General features: G+C 39.1%; 1 protein-coding gene across 1 annotated transcript; it reads right to left on the bottom strand.

The window, feature by feature from the left end:
- Positions 1-1,784: 1,784 nt before the first annotated feature.
- On the bottom strand, positions 1,785-16,911 carry tomm40.L (translocase of outer mitochondrial membrane 40 homolog L homeolog). Its single transcript, NM_001087140.1, has 10 exons — positions 16,894-16,911; positions 14,333-14,537; positions 13,929-13,996; positions 11,015-11,107; positions 7,541-7,642; positions 7,334-7,439; positions 5,662-5,784; positions 4,775-4,851; positions 3,033-3,135; positions 1,785-2,725 (listed from the first exon to the last, which is right to left on the bottom strand). Exons 2-10 carry the CDS (start codon positions 14,529-14,531, stop codon positions 2,586-2,588), a joined length of 1,011 nt encoding a protein of 336 aa, NP_001080609.1. The 5' UTR covers positions 14,532-14,537; positions 16,894-16,911; the 3' UTR covers positions 1,785-2,585.
- Positions 16,912-17,464: the final 553 nt, after the last annotated feature.

Genomic DNA, 17,464 nt, shown 5'->3' with positions numbered 1-17,464 from the left:
AATTGGTTTTCATTCATTCTTTTTTTTTTGTGGTTTTTGAATTATCTAGCCTTTCATTTAGTAGTGCTCTGAAATCTTGTTGCTAGGGACCAAATAACCCTAGCAACCATGCATTGATTTCTATAAGCCAGGAATGTGAATAAGAGAGGGGCTGAAAAGAAAGCTTAGTAAAAATCAGCAATAACAATACATATGTAATAGTGATGTGTGGGTGGGGTTTTACCTGACCAGCCCTCCCTCCACCCGCGTCCGGCTTCCTTTTATAGACTCGCCCCACCGATGACATCACAAAGGGGCAGGGCACACAGCTATAAAACCGTAAGTGCAAGGTGGTGGGCAGGGAGAGCAGGAAGAAGAGCTCGACCCAGACCTGCCCGCCACCCGCAAATGGGGTATTTGGCCAGCCCACACATCACTAATCTGTAGCCTTACAGAGCATTTGTTATTTATATGGGGTCAGTGACCCTCCCTCCACAGAAAGTTTCTCCCTCTTCTTTTTGGAGAAGCTATGTTTTAGTCTGTTAACAGAATACTGCTAACTGGTGGGTTCTTTATGGGCTCTAATCTGTAACAAGCTGCTACATGTATCTGTGCTGTTTTCATAAGAACTGCATAGAGAAATGTGCTTTTTGTGTACATTACTGACCACTGCAGTAACCATGTCTCAGTGGGGAAAACTGAGCTTTACCTGAGCAAATTAGGCTCGGGTCAAATTATTTGCAGACATTGGAAGCAATCGGCACTCACCAACTTCAAAGAAACAGGTGAATGATGCTGCACGGTCTCCACTTCAACCAACTTGTAACAAAAAAAACTGATTCAATGCTCAAGGGAGAGACAAAAATCGGAGTACATGGCGTCGCACAATCTAATAGTGGCCTTGTATTGTGTCTTTCAATATTGAAGTGATCAACTATGATTGTACAAATTAAACATTGTGATTTTTGTGAACGTGTCCTTTGTGTTTATTGCGTGGAAAATAAGGTGAAACTCTTATAAATACATGGTGAGTAGAATTGGTTAAAGTGCATAATGCTTAATGTGAGCAGGGTGGCGTACTAGAACCCACGACTCGGACGCCAATTTAAGAACCAGATAAAAAATAACTTTTATTTTTAAAATAAATTTTTATTTTTTATCTGGTTCTTAAATTGGCGTCCGAGTCGTGGGTTCTAGTACGCCACCCTGCTCACATTAAGCATTATGCACTTTAACCAATTCTACTCACCATGTATTTATAAGAGTTTCACCTTATTTTCCACGCAATAAACACAAAGGACACGTTCACAAAAATCACAATGTTTAATTTGTACAATCATAGTTGATCACTTCAATATTGAAAGACACAATACAAGGCCACTATTAGATTGTGCGACGCCATGTACTCCGATTTTTGTCTCTCCCTTGAGCATTGAATCAGTTTTCTATTTACATAGGAGTAGTCAGCACATCTATACCGAGGTGTCTAGACCCTCGGCCAAGGGACCTCCCGAGGTATAGGCATTAGGTTAGAAGGTGCGGCAAACACCCTCTCAATTTCAACTTGTAACAAAGCCTTGAAAAAAGGCCGGTGTAGGGGCCTGAAATGTTACTGGGCAGAGATCTAAAGTCATGTGATGCGAATAAAAGCTTTTTAAATTAAATTTGAAATCATGAAAGGTGCAGTGCCAATTATTGTTTTGCCACAAGATGGATCAAATTATTATCAAAACGCAGATGCAAGACTAATAAACCAAGGGGCAGACACATTTCTGGAATGATGGAGACATGACATTACACAAATTCCCTTTGCAGAAGTCACTTTATTTGTGCCGAACATGCCCGGCAATGACTTCGCTTTGGACTTCACTTCAATTTTGTGTAAAAGATCTGTGTTTGTATAACTTATAAACATGATTTACATCCACACTCCTATTGAGGGGGCACAGTAAGCGGCAGGACTTACCCTCTCCCACCAACCCCCCCCCCCCACCCCCAGACAGCAGCATAAGATCAGTATTGTGTTTACACAGGCCCCATTATATGCTCTTGTGTATATCATAATAATCTAATGGCAGAGATCCACCAATCAGAGAGGCAGCAGTCAGTTTGATAGAGCAGCTGTCTCAGAGATTCCATCCTCGCCTAGCAGATACGAGACAGGTAAGGGCCAGAGAAGAATAGGAAAACCTTCAAGTTAAAGAAGGAAAATAAAGCCCTCAATCTGGCAAGGACCAGAGAGAGAGCAGGGGTGGGAGGGTTAAACACGAAGCAGCCCCTAATAAACAGAGACACAAGATGAGACAGCCCCCCAATGAACAGGACAAAACGCTGTAGAGAAGACCACGCCCACTAATCAGAGACTGCAGAAAGAACAGAGGATGACAGCCTCCCCTTAAAACTGAAGGCATAGTTTAAATATTTCTTTTTTGTTTTTTTTCATCCATCACTGCCTTCCTACCCCTTAAATTAAAAATAAACATTAAAATGAAGCCTGGCAGGAGTAGGGGAGGAAGAGCGAGTAAGAAGAGAAGTTAGTAAGCAAAGAGATGCCCACTAGTCAGGGTGTGGAGGGGAGGCCACTAGCTCAGATGAGGAAGGCGATGTTAACCTATAGTCAGGCCGAAGCCACACTGGAATTTGTTTTTCTTGTGGTTGAGGAAAGCCCCCATGGCTAGAGTGAGTGGAAGAGGAGGCAACTTCTTTTCTAGAGTGGCTCCAACGATCCAGTTGCTATCTATGGAACCTGCAGGGAGAGAAGAGAAACAGTAAGCAATGGCAGTAAAACCCAGGCAAATACAAATACAATCAGAATTGGCCAGTACTGGATGTTTGCAGCAGATAAAGCCTTTACAGCGAGGCAGCATGAAACTATACCAGAATAAGTGCTCTCCTGTTCTAAGAACAATTCTGCTGAATAATTGAGAGTATAGTGGCACTCACAGCACAGAAATAAAGTATAAAAAAGATATATTTGAGCAATATGCAGAGAACATAAAAAATGGACAGCCCTCTAGTGTCAGATCATGGTATTGCACGTCCACTGCACAAACCTTTAAACAGCAGGTTGGCTTTGGGAAGGTCCAGCTGATAACCAAGCGAAACACTTGTGTCCTGCATTCGGGCGCTGGCCTCGAACTCAACCCCCAACTGGAGCTAAAGATAGAGAAGAAACAGAATGGTTAGAGGTACGAGGAAGTGGGAAGAACAAATAGTACAAGTATGGGACTAGGGTTTCCACCTTTTCTGGAAAAAAATACCGGCCTTCCTATATATTTATATGTTTTTCCCTATTAATAACATTGGAATCAACCACCATTTTTACCGCCAGGTGGCAACCCTAATACGATTATCCAGAATGCTTGGGACTTGGGGTTTTCCGGACAAGGGATCTTTCTATAATTTGGATCGTCACACCTTAAGTCTACTAGAAAATCATGTAAACATTAACCCAATAGGCTGGTTTTGCTTCCATTGATGATTAATTATATCAGTTTGGATCAAGTACAAGCTACTGCTTTATTATTACAGAGAAAAAAGAAATAATTTTGTAAATTTTGGATTATTTGGATAAAAATGGAGTCTATGGAAGAGGGACTTTTCATAATTCAGAGCTGGATACCGGGTTTCCGGATAAGGGATCCCATAACTGCAGCAGTAAGAGCCGCCTAACAGATAACCAAGGTAAATGTAATCTCTATGCAGCTGTGATATTTAAGAAGCAATTCAGAATTAGTGTAATAATGTAGTGTGTAGCAACCCTAACACTTATCCTAGGTCCATACAGACTTATCTTTTGAGAATGATAATAATCTGGTTGGTGAGATATTGTAAAATGAAACCGCACACTAGTGGATTAATAGAGCCAATATATTTGTTTGGCCTGTAGGAAAATATGTTGGGGGGGGGGTCACTTTTGGAATCAGATGATTGGCTATTCATGTGAATATGTGTGATTTACCTGACCATATGTACAAGGGAACTTGAGTGAACAGCGTTAACATTTTACATTCACTCTCCCATTTCCAAAGAGAACTAAAGGCTAAAATTTAATAAGGCCTGAAATGCTGTATATGATATCCCTTTAAAGGGGACCTGTCCCCCAGACATAAAAAGCTGTATAATAAATGTCCTTTTCAAATTAATCACGAAATCCCAATTTTTTTTTTTTACTTAAGCATTCATAGCTGTTGTAAACTCATTTAAAAATCTCAGCTGTCAATCAAATATTGTCTGCCCCTCCTCTATGCCTTAAACATAGAGGCGGGGCAGACAATAACTTTCAATTTCCATTCCTAGATGTCACTGCTCTCCACACTTTCCCCTGTCTCTTAACCATTTAATTGTGTAGCCAGGGCATGGGGATGGACACCAGGTCCCCCATTCTGGTGCACAAACAAAATTCTGAGATGATGCAAAGCTTGCCTTAATAAGTGTCCACAAAATGGCCCCTGCCTGCTTGTTATGATTATTAATTTCCAGATGGAAGGAAACCAGATGAAAAAATTTTTTTGAGTGTAATTAACGTTCATTTTGCTTGACTAACATGATAAAATAGGATTTGGAATTATTTTTGTGTGTGACAGGTCCCCTTTAAAATTAAAATAAGTAAATAAGTTTTGAGTACTAGTGACACTGCACATGCTTAGTGTGCTCTGAGAAGTGACAATACACAACATGTAACATATCTAGCCTAATTCTTAGTTCGACCTTACTTTAAAGTTATGACATATTACCGAGTCAGGACTGCTAATCAAAAAACCTGGTACCCCATTTATTTTGTTCCCCAATTTACCTGGTCATTGGCTTTGTGGTAGTAGGTAGCATGTGCTCCTGCCTGCCCAAGGGTGAGTGTCGCCGTCCAGCTAGGAGCTAGATGTAATAAACAATATTCAATAAAAGACTAAATATCACAGATGCAGAATGACACAATACATAAGAGCTGCACATGTCAACAGTTGTGTAACTGAAGCAAAGAAATGGTGCATACAAGCCTATGATGGTTTTTATCCTCTATGAGGAATAAATCCAGATTTAAATTCAGAATTCTCAGATGAAATTAAAAGAGTATGTTTTCAAAAAAAAAAAAAAAAAAAAATGTTTTCCGCCCAGGTATATTATGCTCTAAGGTCCAACTTTTAAAGGCACATTTATCAAGGGTCAAATTCATGTGAGTTTATTAAACTCCCATAAATTCCAAATTCGACTAGTCAAAATGTAATAAAATCAAATTTTTCAAACTTGAACGAATTTAAAAGACCTAGTTTTAGTTTTCTCTCTGGAAAAAACTCGACCGTCAGGAAGGCTACAAACATCACCAAATTCATCCCTGGACCTCTCCCATTGACCTATACAGTAATTTGTAGGATTTTAGGGTGGTGAATAGTCAAATTCGAGTTCTTAAAGGGCCAGAGCATGATAAATATTGAAATTCGAATCCAAACTCAAATCGAGTTTCGAGTTTGGATCATTTATAATTCAAATTTGAGAGTTCTGGCAAAAAAAAAAAAGAAAAAAAAAAAGAAAACACGTTTTCAAAAACTCGACTTTTCAGTTTGACCCTTAATAAAGCTGCTCCTTAATATCTCTTTGTGCAGATGAGCAAAGTAAATCACAAATGGATACGGAGAGTCATATGCAGCTACAAAAATAATTCTAAAGTATAGACACAACACACGTTACCTGTGTATCTTCCTGCTAAAGACATGACTGTTCCCTCCTCCCCAGGACGTCGATGATACACTAATTCCCCTCCTAGTGCCAGACTAGGAGTGATACTTTGTAGATAATGTGCTACCAGGATACCTGAGAACAGATTAAGCAGAGAAGAGCTATAAGAACACAACAAAGCTGCCAATACATGGATAGACGGACTTGCAAACAAGTGGTTTAGCAACCCATCTGCTAAGCTATATCAGATGCTAAAATTCACTTAAGGATTTTCTACTCTGTCCAACTGATTCTTGAACGAGCCGTTATCAAAATATTAGTTATGATGTTAATTGTTTTGGGCCACATACATGAGCTGCCCACTCAGACGAGAGTTGGGGCACATTTACGGGTTGAATTAAAATATAAATAAAAGGGAACAGTGAATAATAATAAGAAATATATTCCAATTAAGAAAATAAAGTGAAAGTAAATATTTAAACCATGCAGACCTATCCGTAGTACATATTCCCTGTATAAATCAGCTAGAGCCTTGGGTGTCAGATATTTATTGACAGTTAGATCCAATATCGTAATAGGAGGGGCTTCCTTTCCTAGCAAATGTATTAGCGCTCACTCACTTTCAGTACAAACAAAATGTAACAAAATAACTGCATTTTGCACAAATCCTGCATGTAGAGAGACATGATGTCTGGTGATTTTAATAGAGTGAGCTCTAATACATCTTCTAGGCAAAAGGAGACCCCCCTATAAGATATATTGGATCATTCATCTGACACCCAACTGCTGCATGAAGAGAGAATGGAGAGAAATAGTGAACTATTTCAGAAATGGTACAGAATTTTCATTTTAACGATAGTTCCCCCTTTAAAGGAATTCAGAAGATTCTTCAGCGGTGCTGAAATTCTCACTGAGAGGGGAAGGCAATCTGAATTCTGGCAAATACCAGAGGGATTGCTGTAAGGAGCCATAGACTGTCACTATACAGAGGGTCTGTGGGGGGCTGTTTGGGCCTCTTTGTACTTGAAATGCCAGGGCCTATTTTGAATCCCAGTCCAGATCTGTGAGAAGGAATTACAATATGCTATATTGGATTTAAAGTAAACCTTGAAAATAAGTGAATGTAAAATTGATGAGGGTGCTATTCTAAGCACTTTTGCAATGTACATTCAATATTATTTTTTTATCATTCCAAGATATTAAAAGATGCATGTACTGTTAACATCAATTAATTATTTTCAACAGCGCCACCTGCAGGTCATTTTCCCACCAGTCTGTCCACCAAGTAGTCAAGGAAATTGTCAAGAAAAAGGGCTGCTCTGATGTTCTTCTACTTAGGGGAAAAAAAAACCTTTCGCAAATCTTTCCTAACCTGGAAAAACATCAAACCAACCCTCTTTCTTTCTCTTGACAACTTCCTTGACTATTCTGTGGTCAGACTGGTCGAGAAAATGATAAGCAGGTGGCGCTGTTGTAACAAAATGTATTCATAGTAACAGTAAATTAATTTTTACAATATCCTGAAATAAAAAAAAATAAAATAATGAATCTACATTGCAAAAGTGCTTAGAATAGCAGCACCCTTATCAATTTTACACTTATTTTTAAGGTTTACTTTTCCTTTAAAAAAGCCTAATGGTATGACAAACACAAGCATTTCTTCTAATGAGCACTGATGCCTTACCTGATCCGACTAATATATCTGGGTTTCCAAGTGTGACAGAGGCTGTGTAGTCTTCACCTCGGTATTCCGTATCCAGTTGCCAGTTCACAAACTTTGACTGCTGGGTCTGGGAGAAACCAAATGTAAAAGTGTGGGTGTGACACTCAGTGAAGGGAAAGCACAATTAATCAACAAAGTGAGCAGTATGGCTCTATAGGTCTCTCTTACCTGCAATGCAATTTTTGACCTGATGTTATTAGTGACCTGATGAATTATCTGACCATTGAGACTGCCGCTATTATCAAAATCACCGACCAAAACTGGGAATGCCTGATGGGACAGAAGTGAAAATCATCACTGTGTGACTCGACCGATAATTCACACTTTTAACACCAAATCTGTACAAATGGGAAAAGAAGCTGCCCAGTTACTACTACATAAATGCATCATTTTATTATTAACATGTATTTAATAGCGCCAACATATTGCGTAGCGCTGTAAAGTAAATGCGATTATACAACTAAATCACATGAATTATATACATAGAACATATGGAGTTACATACATCACAATCAATACCGGTACAAAAGGCGAGGAAGGCCCTATGCAGAAAGAGCTTACACTCTAAAGGGAAGGGAGTAATACACAAGCTGTGGGAGTGGACAAGATCGAATTAAGTGGGTGAGAAATGTGGTACTCTATGTGGTGTTGTGTTTGGTAGTTAAGCAGAGTCAGGGTAGGCTTCTCGAAAGAAGTGCGTTTTAAGAGATTTCTTGATATCAGAAAGGTTGGGAGAAAGTCGGGCAGACCGTGGGAGCAGGTCCGGACTGAGAATTAGAATAGGCCCTGGCATTTCAGGTACACAGAGGCCCAATCAGCCAACACAGAGGCCCAAACAGCCCACTAAATACTGACTTTCTATGGCACCTTACAGCAGTCCCTCTGGCATTTGCCAGAACCCACAGATTGCCAGTCCGGGCCTGCGTGGGAGAGAATTCCAGAGGAGGGGTGCAGCCCTTGCAAAGTCTTGAATGCGAGCATGTGAGGAGGTATGAGAGAAGAGTTGAGTAGCAGGTCAGTAGAGGAGCATAGTAAGCAGTTGGATGAGTATATAGAAATGAGTTCAGAGATGTAGGGTGGGGCAGAGTTATGAAGTGCTTTGAATGTCAGGGTCATTAATTTGAATTTAATTCTGAGAGGTAGTGGAAGCCAGTGCAGGGATTGACAGAATGGCAAGGCAGAGGAGGAGCGGTTGCTGAGGTGTATGAGCCTCGCAGCAGTGTTCATTATGGACTGGAAAGGTGACATTCTCTGGAGGGCAAGGCCAATTAAAATAGAGTTACAGTAGTCTAGGCGTGATAGGATGAGAGCGTGAATAAGAATTTTGGCAGCATCTTGGGTGAGGAGGAGATGAGAGATAGATCTGAGTATTGTCAGCATAGAGGTGGTAGTGGAAACTATATGAGTTGATTAATTTGATGAAATTAATATATAGTTTAGTATTTGTGCATGTTACCCTGTATTGAAGCACAATATGAACTTGGTAGAGAATACTTCTTGTATACACTGCAAGAGGCACATCAAAGGTCGAGTTTCGAATTCATACGAGTTTCTAAAAACTCCCCTAAACTCTCATAAATTCGAAATTCGACCAATCAAAATGTATTATTAAAATCGAATTTTTCAATTTTTCAAACTCAGATGAATAAAATTTACCCAAAAACTCGAATCAAATTGTTTCAAATTTTTAAAACTCGATTCGTGTTGTTTTCCCCGAAAAAAACTTGATTGTCAGGAAGGATGCAAACAACTCCTGGACCTCTCCCATTGACTTAAACAGCAATTCTGCAGGTTTTAGGTGGTGAATAGTCGAATTCGAATTATTAAAAGGCCAGAGTTTAATAAATCTCGAAAATTCTATTTTTTTTTTTTAAAGAATTCAAATCGAATTTGAATAACTCCCTAGTCGAATTTGAGTTTTGACCATAAAATAATTTGAATTTTCAATTCGACCCTTGATAAATCTGCCCCCAAGTGTTGACACAATTACACAGAAAGTCCAATAGGATAAACAGGATAATCTGCATTTATTTAAACCCTATGCCAAAAACTTGCAAATAACCATCCTTAGACTTCAGATAGGCCCTAGGATCTCCCAGGATGCAACAAAGATTTCCAAGACAGGGGTGCCTTGGAACAATTGTGTCTCCCAATGAAGTAAAAATGTGTAAAAAAATATACAGAAAGACATATTAATTTCCTTTCTTGGGAAACGTTTCATAGAAAATCAAGTTCCTTTACAGCTGTGGGTTATAGAAGCTATATCCATATTATGTCCATAATCCCCATGATTAAAATCTGTTTCACACTTAAATTGTGGGGCTGGACCTGTAATGCACACAAAGTAAGACAGCTACTAAAAGATCCAGGCAGTAATGTGTCTTTGGTTGCTACCGCTCTCATACACGTATACCTTGGTATTAAAAAGTCTGTACTGTTTCTGAAATAATCAAGTTTATCTTTACTATCCCTCAATCAGCATCTGTTTCACTTCATTCTCTCTTCATGCAGGAGTTGGGTGTCAGATATTCATTGACAGTTAGATCCAATATATCTTATAGGGGGGGCTCCTTTTGCCTAGAAGATGTATTAGAGCTCACTATTAAAATCACCTGACATCATGTCTCTCTACATGCAGAATTTGTGCAAAAGGCAGTTATTTTGTTAGATTTTGTTTGTACTGGAATCAGTTATTTGAGTGAGCTCTAATACATCTGCTAGGAAAGGAAGCCCCTCCTATAAGATATATTGGATCTAACTGTCAATGACTTGCTGACACCCAACTTCAGTCTGAAGGCAGAATCAAGAGAAACAGATGCTGAAAAAGGGATAGTGAAGATAAACTTGATTTTAATTGCAGAATATTTAATTGATTGTATTTAGAAAGTTTCTTATTTCAGTATGATGAAGCTTATATACAATTTTCATCTACGCAATAGTTCCCCTTTAAGCACAGTTGAAGGCTGTTAGGGAGCTCTATTGTGTCCGTATGAGGGATGCACCGAATTCACTATTTTGGATTCGGCCGAACTCCCGAATTCTTCGTGAAAGATTCGGCCGAATACTAGGGATGCAGCGAATCCAGGATTTGGTTCGGGATCCGGCCTTTTTAAGCAGGATTCGGATTCAACCGAATCATTCTGCCAGGCCGAACCGAATCCGAACCCTAATTTGGATATGCAAATTAGAGACGGGGGAGGGAAATTGCGTGACTTTTTGTCACAAAACAAGGAAGTAAAAAATGTTTTCCCCTTTCCACTCCTAATTTGCATATGCAAATTAGGGTTTGGATTCGGTTCGGTATTTGGCCGAATCTTTCAAGAAGGATTCGCGGGTTCGTCCGAATCCAAAATAGTGGATTCGGTGCATCCCTACCGAATGCCGAACCTAATTTGCATATGCAAATTAGGGGCGGGAAGGGAAAAACATATGCAAATTAGGAATTGGATTCAGTAGGGAAAAAGGATTCAGCCAAATCCAAATCCTGCTGAAAAAGGTTGAATCCCGAACGGAATCCTGGATTCAGTGCATCCCTAGACCGTATGGGAACTAAAGGCAGCAACCAGACTATCCTCTAACTAGAACTTTAATGTGAACAAGAATTAGCCTTAATTTAATACACTGCAGGTCATACACACTCACCTCTGCTGGGCCCAACTGTTTTGTTCCCACGTAGGTGGCCCCAAAGTGATAGTTAGACTCCCCAATTGTACTGAGAGAAATTGTGTGATTCACCTGAAATATGGCACAAGAGTAATTAGACAAATTAAGACAAATTGACTTCAACTACACTTGCTATTGAAATCATCACTCTCCAGCTGCTGTGCAAGATTTAGCATTCCCACAGTTGACATTTCTTTTACCAACAGAAACACTTACATTAGCAATAAACTGTATGTATGTACTGTAGTATGGTAGCATTCACAAAGGATGTAAAAACGCAATCTGCTAGAAAGAACTGTGAATAAAGCTAAGCTGGAAGAAATAAATGTGAACACTGAAAACATCATTGAAATAAAATCCTACAATAACCAGATTTTGAACTTAACTAATAAAGACCTAAAAGGGGTGGTAAACTTTTAGTATGTAATAGAATGGCCAATTCTAACTTTTCCATCGGTTTTCATTATTTATAGTTTTGTAATACACAAAAGTCATGAATATCTTGTAAATTCTAACCTTATAAACGGTGACTAGTGATGTCATCGGTTATAAACAGTGAGTAGTGATGTCATTTTTGTCACGACTCACTAAAACTTGTGTATTATAATACATAAAGTACCCCCTATTGTTAAATATAAGGATTTTAGAAGTAACCTCGGAGTTCAATAACCTGTATAAAGTTTTATATGGTCATGGAACTCCTCCGTGACTTATAATATCCTTATATTTTACAATAGGGGGTACTTTATTCACTAAATAATTATTTGCCTTTTTCTTCTGAGTCTTTCCAGCTTTCCGATGGGTGTTGCTGACCCCATCTAAAAAGCTAAGGCTACACAATAATTATTACTGCTTCGTCTTTCTGGTAAGGTCATCTCTTTTTCATATTCCAGTCCCTTATTCAAATCAATGCATGGTTGCTAGAGTAATTTGGATCCTAGCTACTTGTTACAGATTGTTTATAATGCAAATTGGGGTTGCTGACCCCATCTAAAAACAATTGTAAAGCTACAAATGTATGGTTATTGCTACTTTTTATTACTCATCTTTCTATTCAAGCCTCTCCAATTCATATTCCAGTCTCTTATTCCAATCAGTGCATGGTTGCTAGAGTAATTCGGACCATAGCAACATAATTGCTGAAATTGCAAACTGGAGAGCTGCTGAATAAAAAGCTAAATAACTCAAAAACCTTAAATAATATAAAATGAAAATCCATTGCAAATTATCTCAGAATATCACTCTATACATCATACTTAAAGTTAACTCCAAGGTGAACAACCCCTTTAATGAAGACATCATCTTCTATAGAGTTACTATATAGTCACGTACAGCCCACAATGCTAATAAATAAAATAACTGGAGTAATAACAGGCACCCAATGACTGGATTAAAGGCCTATGGTAGGATGACATAAACTCGGTGCTTTTCCCAATGTCAGTTATACTCTTTTAACAGAATGCTTTCAGGACAAGTTCCCTACAATCCCGAGTGCCTAATACAGATACCTGGAGATCATATGGAAACACTTGAGTCCTATTATTATTTCCCTACATAATATAAAATTGTTAACATTTTAGGTAAGTAGATGCATCCAATTGCACAGACATTGTACAAAATAATTGCTTAAACCTCAGTACACAAAAGCCAAGTCTATTCACTTCTGAGAAGCATGAAAACAACATTTAAATCATTCACTGCCAGTACAGGTATTACCCCTAAATTTGAATAACGCAGGGTCATTATTATGTACCGGAAAACATTGAGTAAGCTGTCCTGCTAAAGGAAGGGAACATTTCTCAAGTACTCGTACACAACTTATAAATAAACAATAATGTAGCTGTCTCCTGCTGATTACAACATCCCAAACACACAGGTATTGCATTGTAGCTACCATTGTGCTTATAAATGGTGGTTCACCTTTAAGATAACTTAATATGTAATAGAATGGCCACTTCTAAGCAGATTTTCAATTGGTCTTCATTTTTTTTTTTTTTTTATATAGTTCTTGAATTATTTAGCTTCTCCTGACTGTTTACAGCTTTCAAATGGGGGTTGCTGACCCCATCTAAAAACAATTGCTCTTTAAGACTACAAATGTATTGCTATTACTACTTTTTATTACTCATCTTTCTATTCAAGCCTCTCCAATTCATATTCCAGTCTCTTATTCAAATCAGTGCATGGTTGCTAGGGTCACTCGGACCACAGCAACAAAATTTCTGAAATTGCCAAGAGCAGGAGAGCTGCTGAATAAAAAGCTAAATAACTCAAAAACCACAAATAATAAAAAGTGAAAACCAGTTGCAAATTGTCTCTGAATATCACTTATCATCATCATACTAAAAGTTAATTTAAAAGTAAACAACCGCCTTTAATAACATTCTAAATAAACAGTAAAGAGTGCCCTTAATATTCCCACCCAACAATGCAGATTGACCATCTTGTGCCGACGCACTCTCACTTGTCTACGGACAGTATCCCAGGCCCTAAAGTCATTCACAGACAAAAAACATAACATGTTTTCCTTGTATATCTATCTGCATCACAACTTCTCCAACCACAGTCTCTATTTTGCATTTTTTTTTAATAGACTATAGTGTGTGAACAATTTTCTCTTTTATGAGGAACGGCTCAAAACAACCTTACACGTAAACTGCTTCCCACTGTATAGGCGGAGCAAAATAATTCTTTGAAATACAATTAATCCAGTGTCCTTGTGCCTTGTGATTGTATTTATTTTGCCCTTGGAGGATTAAGCAGTGCCTGAATACTTGAGCTATGCCACAGAGCCCTTTCTGCACATAATCTTATTGATTTAGAGAAATCTCTAGAATGTTCTCTGACCTATACATGATTATATACACCTAGTTCCTCAAACTTTTCAGCTTACCTGAAAATAGTTACTTAGCCCCTTGTTTACAATCAGCTTCACACCTTCCATCTGGATTGGAAATAATTCTATGGAGGAAAGGAGGGGCATTATTATAAATACAGGCTGTCAGAGGGAAAGAGATATAGAGGTTATTTATCCACAAGCTCCTGATACAGAGGAAGCAAAAGCAAACAGCTGGAAAGCACATGTAGTTAGTGATGAGCGTCGAAAATTTAAATTTGTCACAATTTGTTGCACATCGAAAAAAAACACTTTTGCCGATAGACCAATGCATTTCAGCGAATTTTCGGCATTTCGCACATTTTCGCCAAAGCAAAACACTTCAGATTCACCCATCACTACATGAAGCGCAAAAGAAACAAATACCACATTTTAAAGACAAGAGATGCAAGAACTATTACCTTTACACTTGCGGTGGCACTCCTCAAATGTGCCAGGGTTTGGTAACCGCTCTTCTTGTGGTTCCTTCTTATCCGGAGTTGGGGTTAACCCGGCCACAGGGGGCATTGTGAAGCCAGGAGGTACAGATACTAAGCCTGGGACTGGAGGGGATCCTGCTGGAGGGGGAGCAGGAGAACTTGCAGCTAGAACATTCCCCATCTTTACCTGAATAATAAAATAAAGTCTGTGAGTAAAAGCAAAGATCAATCAACATTCAATGGATCTGCTTACTGGAGCCCCAAAACAACAGTGCATTATGCTATTTACAAGGCTAAGCTGCAAAATAAGGCAGGCATAGGGCTCTAATCATGCTGTGTATTTGTATGATTCTTCCACTATGCCTTCAGGGTTGATTGAATGGCCCCTTTATCTCCATAGGACTCTTCGTATGATGACAAAACTGTGCTCTATAATAATTATACCAATAATAACATAAAAAAGGGGATAATGGGTCCACAGCAGGGCCTTCAATGTACATTGAAGGAATTATTCAGTATAAACATAAAAAAATGGGTAAATAGATAGGAGTGCAAAATAAAGACTTTTCAATATAGTTAGTCAAAAATGTTATGTAAAAGGCTGGAGTGACTGGATGTCTAACATAATGGCCAGAACACTACTTCCTGCTTTGCAGCTTTCATGGTTTCCACTGATTGGTTACCAGGCAGTAACCAATCAGTGACTTAACTGGAGGCCACATGGGTCATAACTGTTGCTTTTGAATCAGAGCTGAATGCTGAGGATCAATTGCAAACTCACTGAACAATTAGGTCTCTTGTGGCCCCCCTTATGGTCACTGACTGACTCGGAGTTAGAAAACTGAAAAGCAGGAAGTAGTGCTCTATTATTTTAGACATCCAGTCACTCCAGCCTTTATACATTACATTTTTGCCTAACTATATTAGAATTTTTTTTTTTATTTTGCACAGGCTATTTATTTACCCAGTTTTTATTTTAACACTGAACTGTTCCTTTAATGCAAACTGCATGGACTTGCTTACTCAATACAATCAGTTACAACCTGGTTCTAAGGGTAATATAGTCTATTATTAAGTGCCCTGGTGGGTACGAAACGTGTAGGGCGGATGGAGATGCAAGTATACATTTTTAACATTATAAAATAAATATATTTTAACTTAAAACTTTTCTGGTCCTGTGGATGCATTTGAGTGCCGGACAGTCCTGTTCTTTCTTCGAGTTTTTCTGGCGTGCCACTCCCTAAAGCTGGGGCTGGTGCACTAGGACCACATCTACTACTCGGTGAGATATTTACAATATATTCCGGGGCTTATTGCTCTAAATATTGAAATCTAAGGGTATAAATTTCACCTGAACAAGGGCTTTAACACAAGAAGCATCTTTGTCACCAATGCCCTCTGTGGATCCCTTCCAACTGACATGAGTGGGATCATTGTGGCCCACAGTGAACCCCCAATCAATAACGATGCAGGGCAACTGATTCTACATGGCATTGATATCAGTGGGGAGTGATCTATAGCAAAGAGCATGTGGGTGAGGTTGCATAGATAGGGCAAATATGACTGCTCCACGCTTATAAACACAACACGTGAATAACACGTGCTTCCTTTTCAGAATAACCTATGGTGATATTATTTCAAAAATATACAAATAAAGCACAAAGCAAGGCCATAGCTTTGTATATTCGGCAGGTAAGTACATAGATCTCCCCTGCCGACAGGATCACACTTAACATCTTGTACAATTAAAGGAGAAATAAAACTGTGCTTAATATTATAAGAAAGTGATATATAAAGACAATACAAATGCTATACTTTATTAATGTTATTTGTAACCGTCTGTCCAGCTGTTTATACTCTCTGCACTCCTGGTTCTGACTTCTGAAACAGCAGATTAAAAGACCTGGAGGAGAACGGACACCTACTGCAGTGTTTCAAGGATCAGACCAAGAGAAGAGAGAGAGATAAACGCATGCTGTTCTCTACTGCAATTAAAGTTACAAATACGTTTAAAAGTTTGTATATTGGAAAGTTGCTTAGAATTACATTTTTGTTTCATTATTAAAAATATCTATATTTCGGTGAAGTTCCCCTTTAACTTGCCACACACCCTTTCTAGTTTGCCCAATCACCAGCTGTAGTTGTGAGTCACCAATAAACCTGCACCAGGAATTGGGCCCTACAATGGCAGAAGGCTGGGACCAAATTTGTATTAATATCTAATTTCTCATTTTCACCCCATAAGTGGCCCCTCTGTGAATCCAGGGCCCCAGAGCAAAACGCACCAATCCCTGACTTAAAACAGGCACAAATCTTTTTTTTAAAAAGTAAAATGTCACAGTATAATCCCCTGCTGTCAATTCCCTTTCCTCCTTAACCTCGTCCTCTACACACACTGGCCCTCCTTCTGGAAACCTCAACACTCTGCCTCCCCATCACAGCACATTCACCACTGCCCCGACAAACATGGTAGCGCCCTACTCCCATTTTGTGCATTTCCCGCCCACCCCTATATGTCCTAAACACCATCAAATTCCCCTCACCTTTCCTCTCCTCTCTCCTGCAATCTCTGTGATTCTCACATTCACTTACACACACGATAGGATCAGACTAACCCGCTCACCCCTCAAGTCCCGCCTAGAGCCGTTCGCTATTGGAGGCTTCTCCGTACTCCGCCTTTCAGGTAAAACATGAATGGACACTGAGGCATGCCAATCACCCGGCTTTTTGTGGCTCTAACAAGCTTGCTTGCCGCCCTGTTTTGATTGGATAGCACTATGAAATTTAGCATTGTCATTGGTTGGAATCGGTGTTGAGGTCGCAGTGCAAGGTCGCTTGAACCGCCCCAGAGTTCCACGCGCTGTGTGACCTCGGCAGCCATTTTAATGGGTTGTCATGGAGAAATCTGTCATGGACAGGAACCGCCTCTGGCATTGTGTAGTGACGTAAACAAGCGAGCGGCGTGATGTCATAATTTGAGTGGATCATATTAAACAGAACGTTGTACTGGTTTAAAAAAGTGAAACTATAAAACCATTAAACACAAATTCTTGCTCTTAATTACTTTTTATGTGCTTTGCGCTTTTCCGCCTCTGGTAGATCATTTGCCCCAGT

The sequence above is a fragment of the Xenopus laevis genome, chromosome 7L (genome assembly GCF_017654675.1).
Source record: "Xenopus laevis strain J_2021 chromosome 7L, Xenopus_laevis_v10.1, whole genome shotgun sequence".
Taxonomy (NCBI): domain Eukaryota; kingdom Metazoa; phylum Chordata; class Amphibia; order Anura; family Pipidae; genus Xenopus; species Xenopus laevis.
The sequence above is the reverse complement of the archived record's forward strand: the minus strand, read 5'-3'. Positions and strand labels throughout refer to the sequence as shown.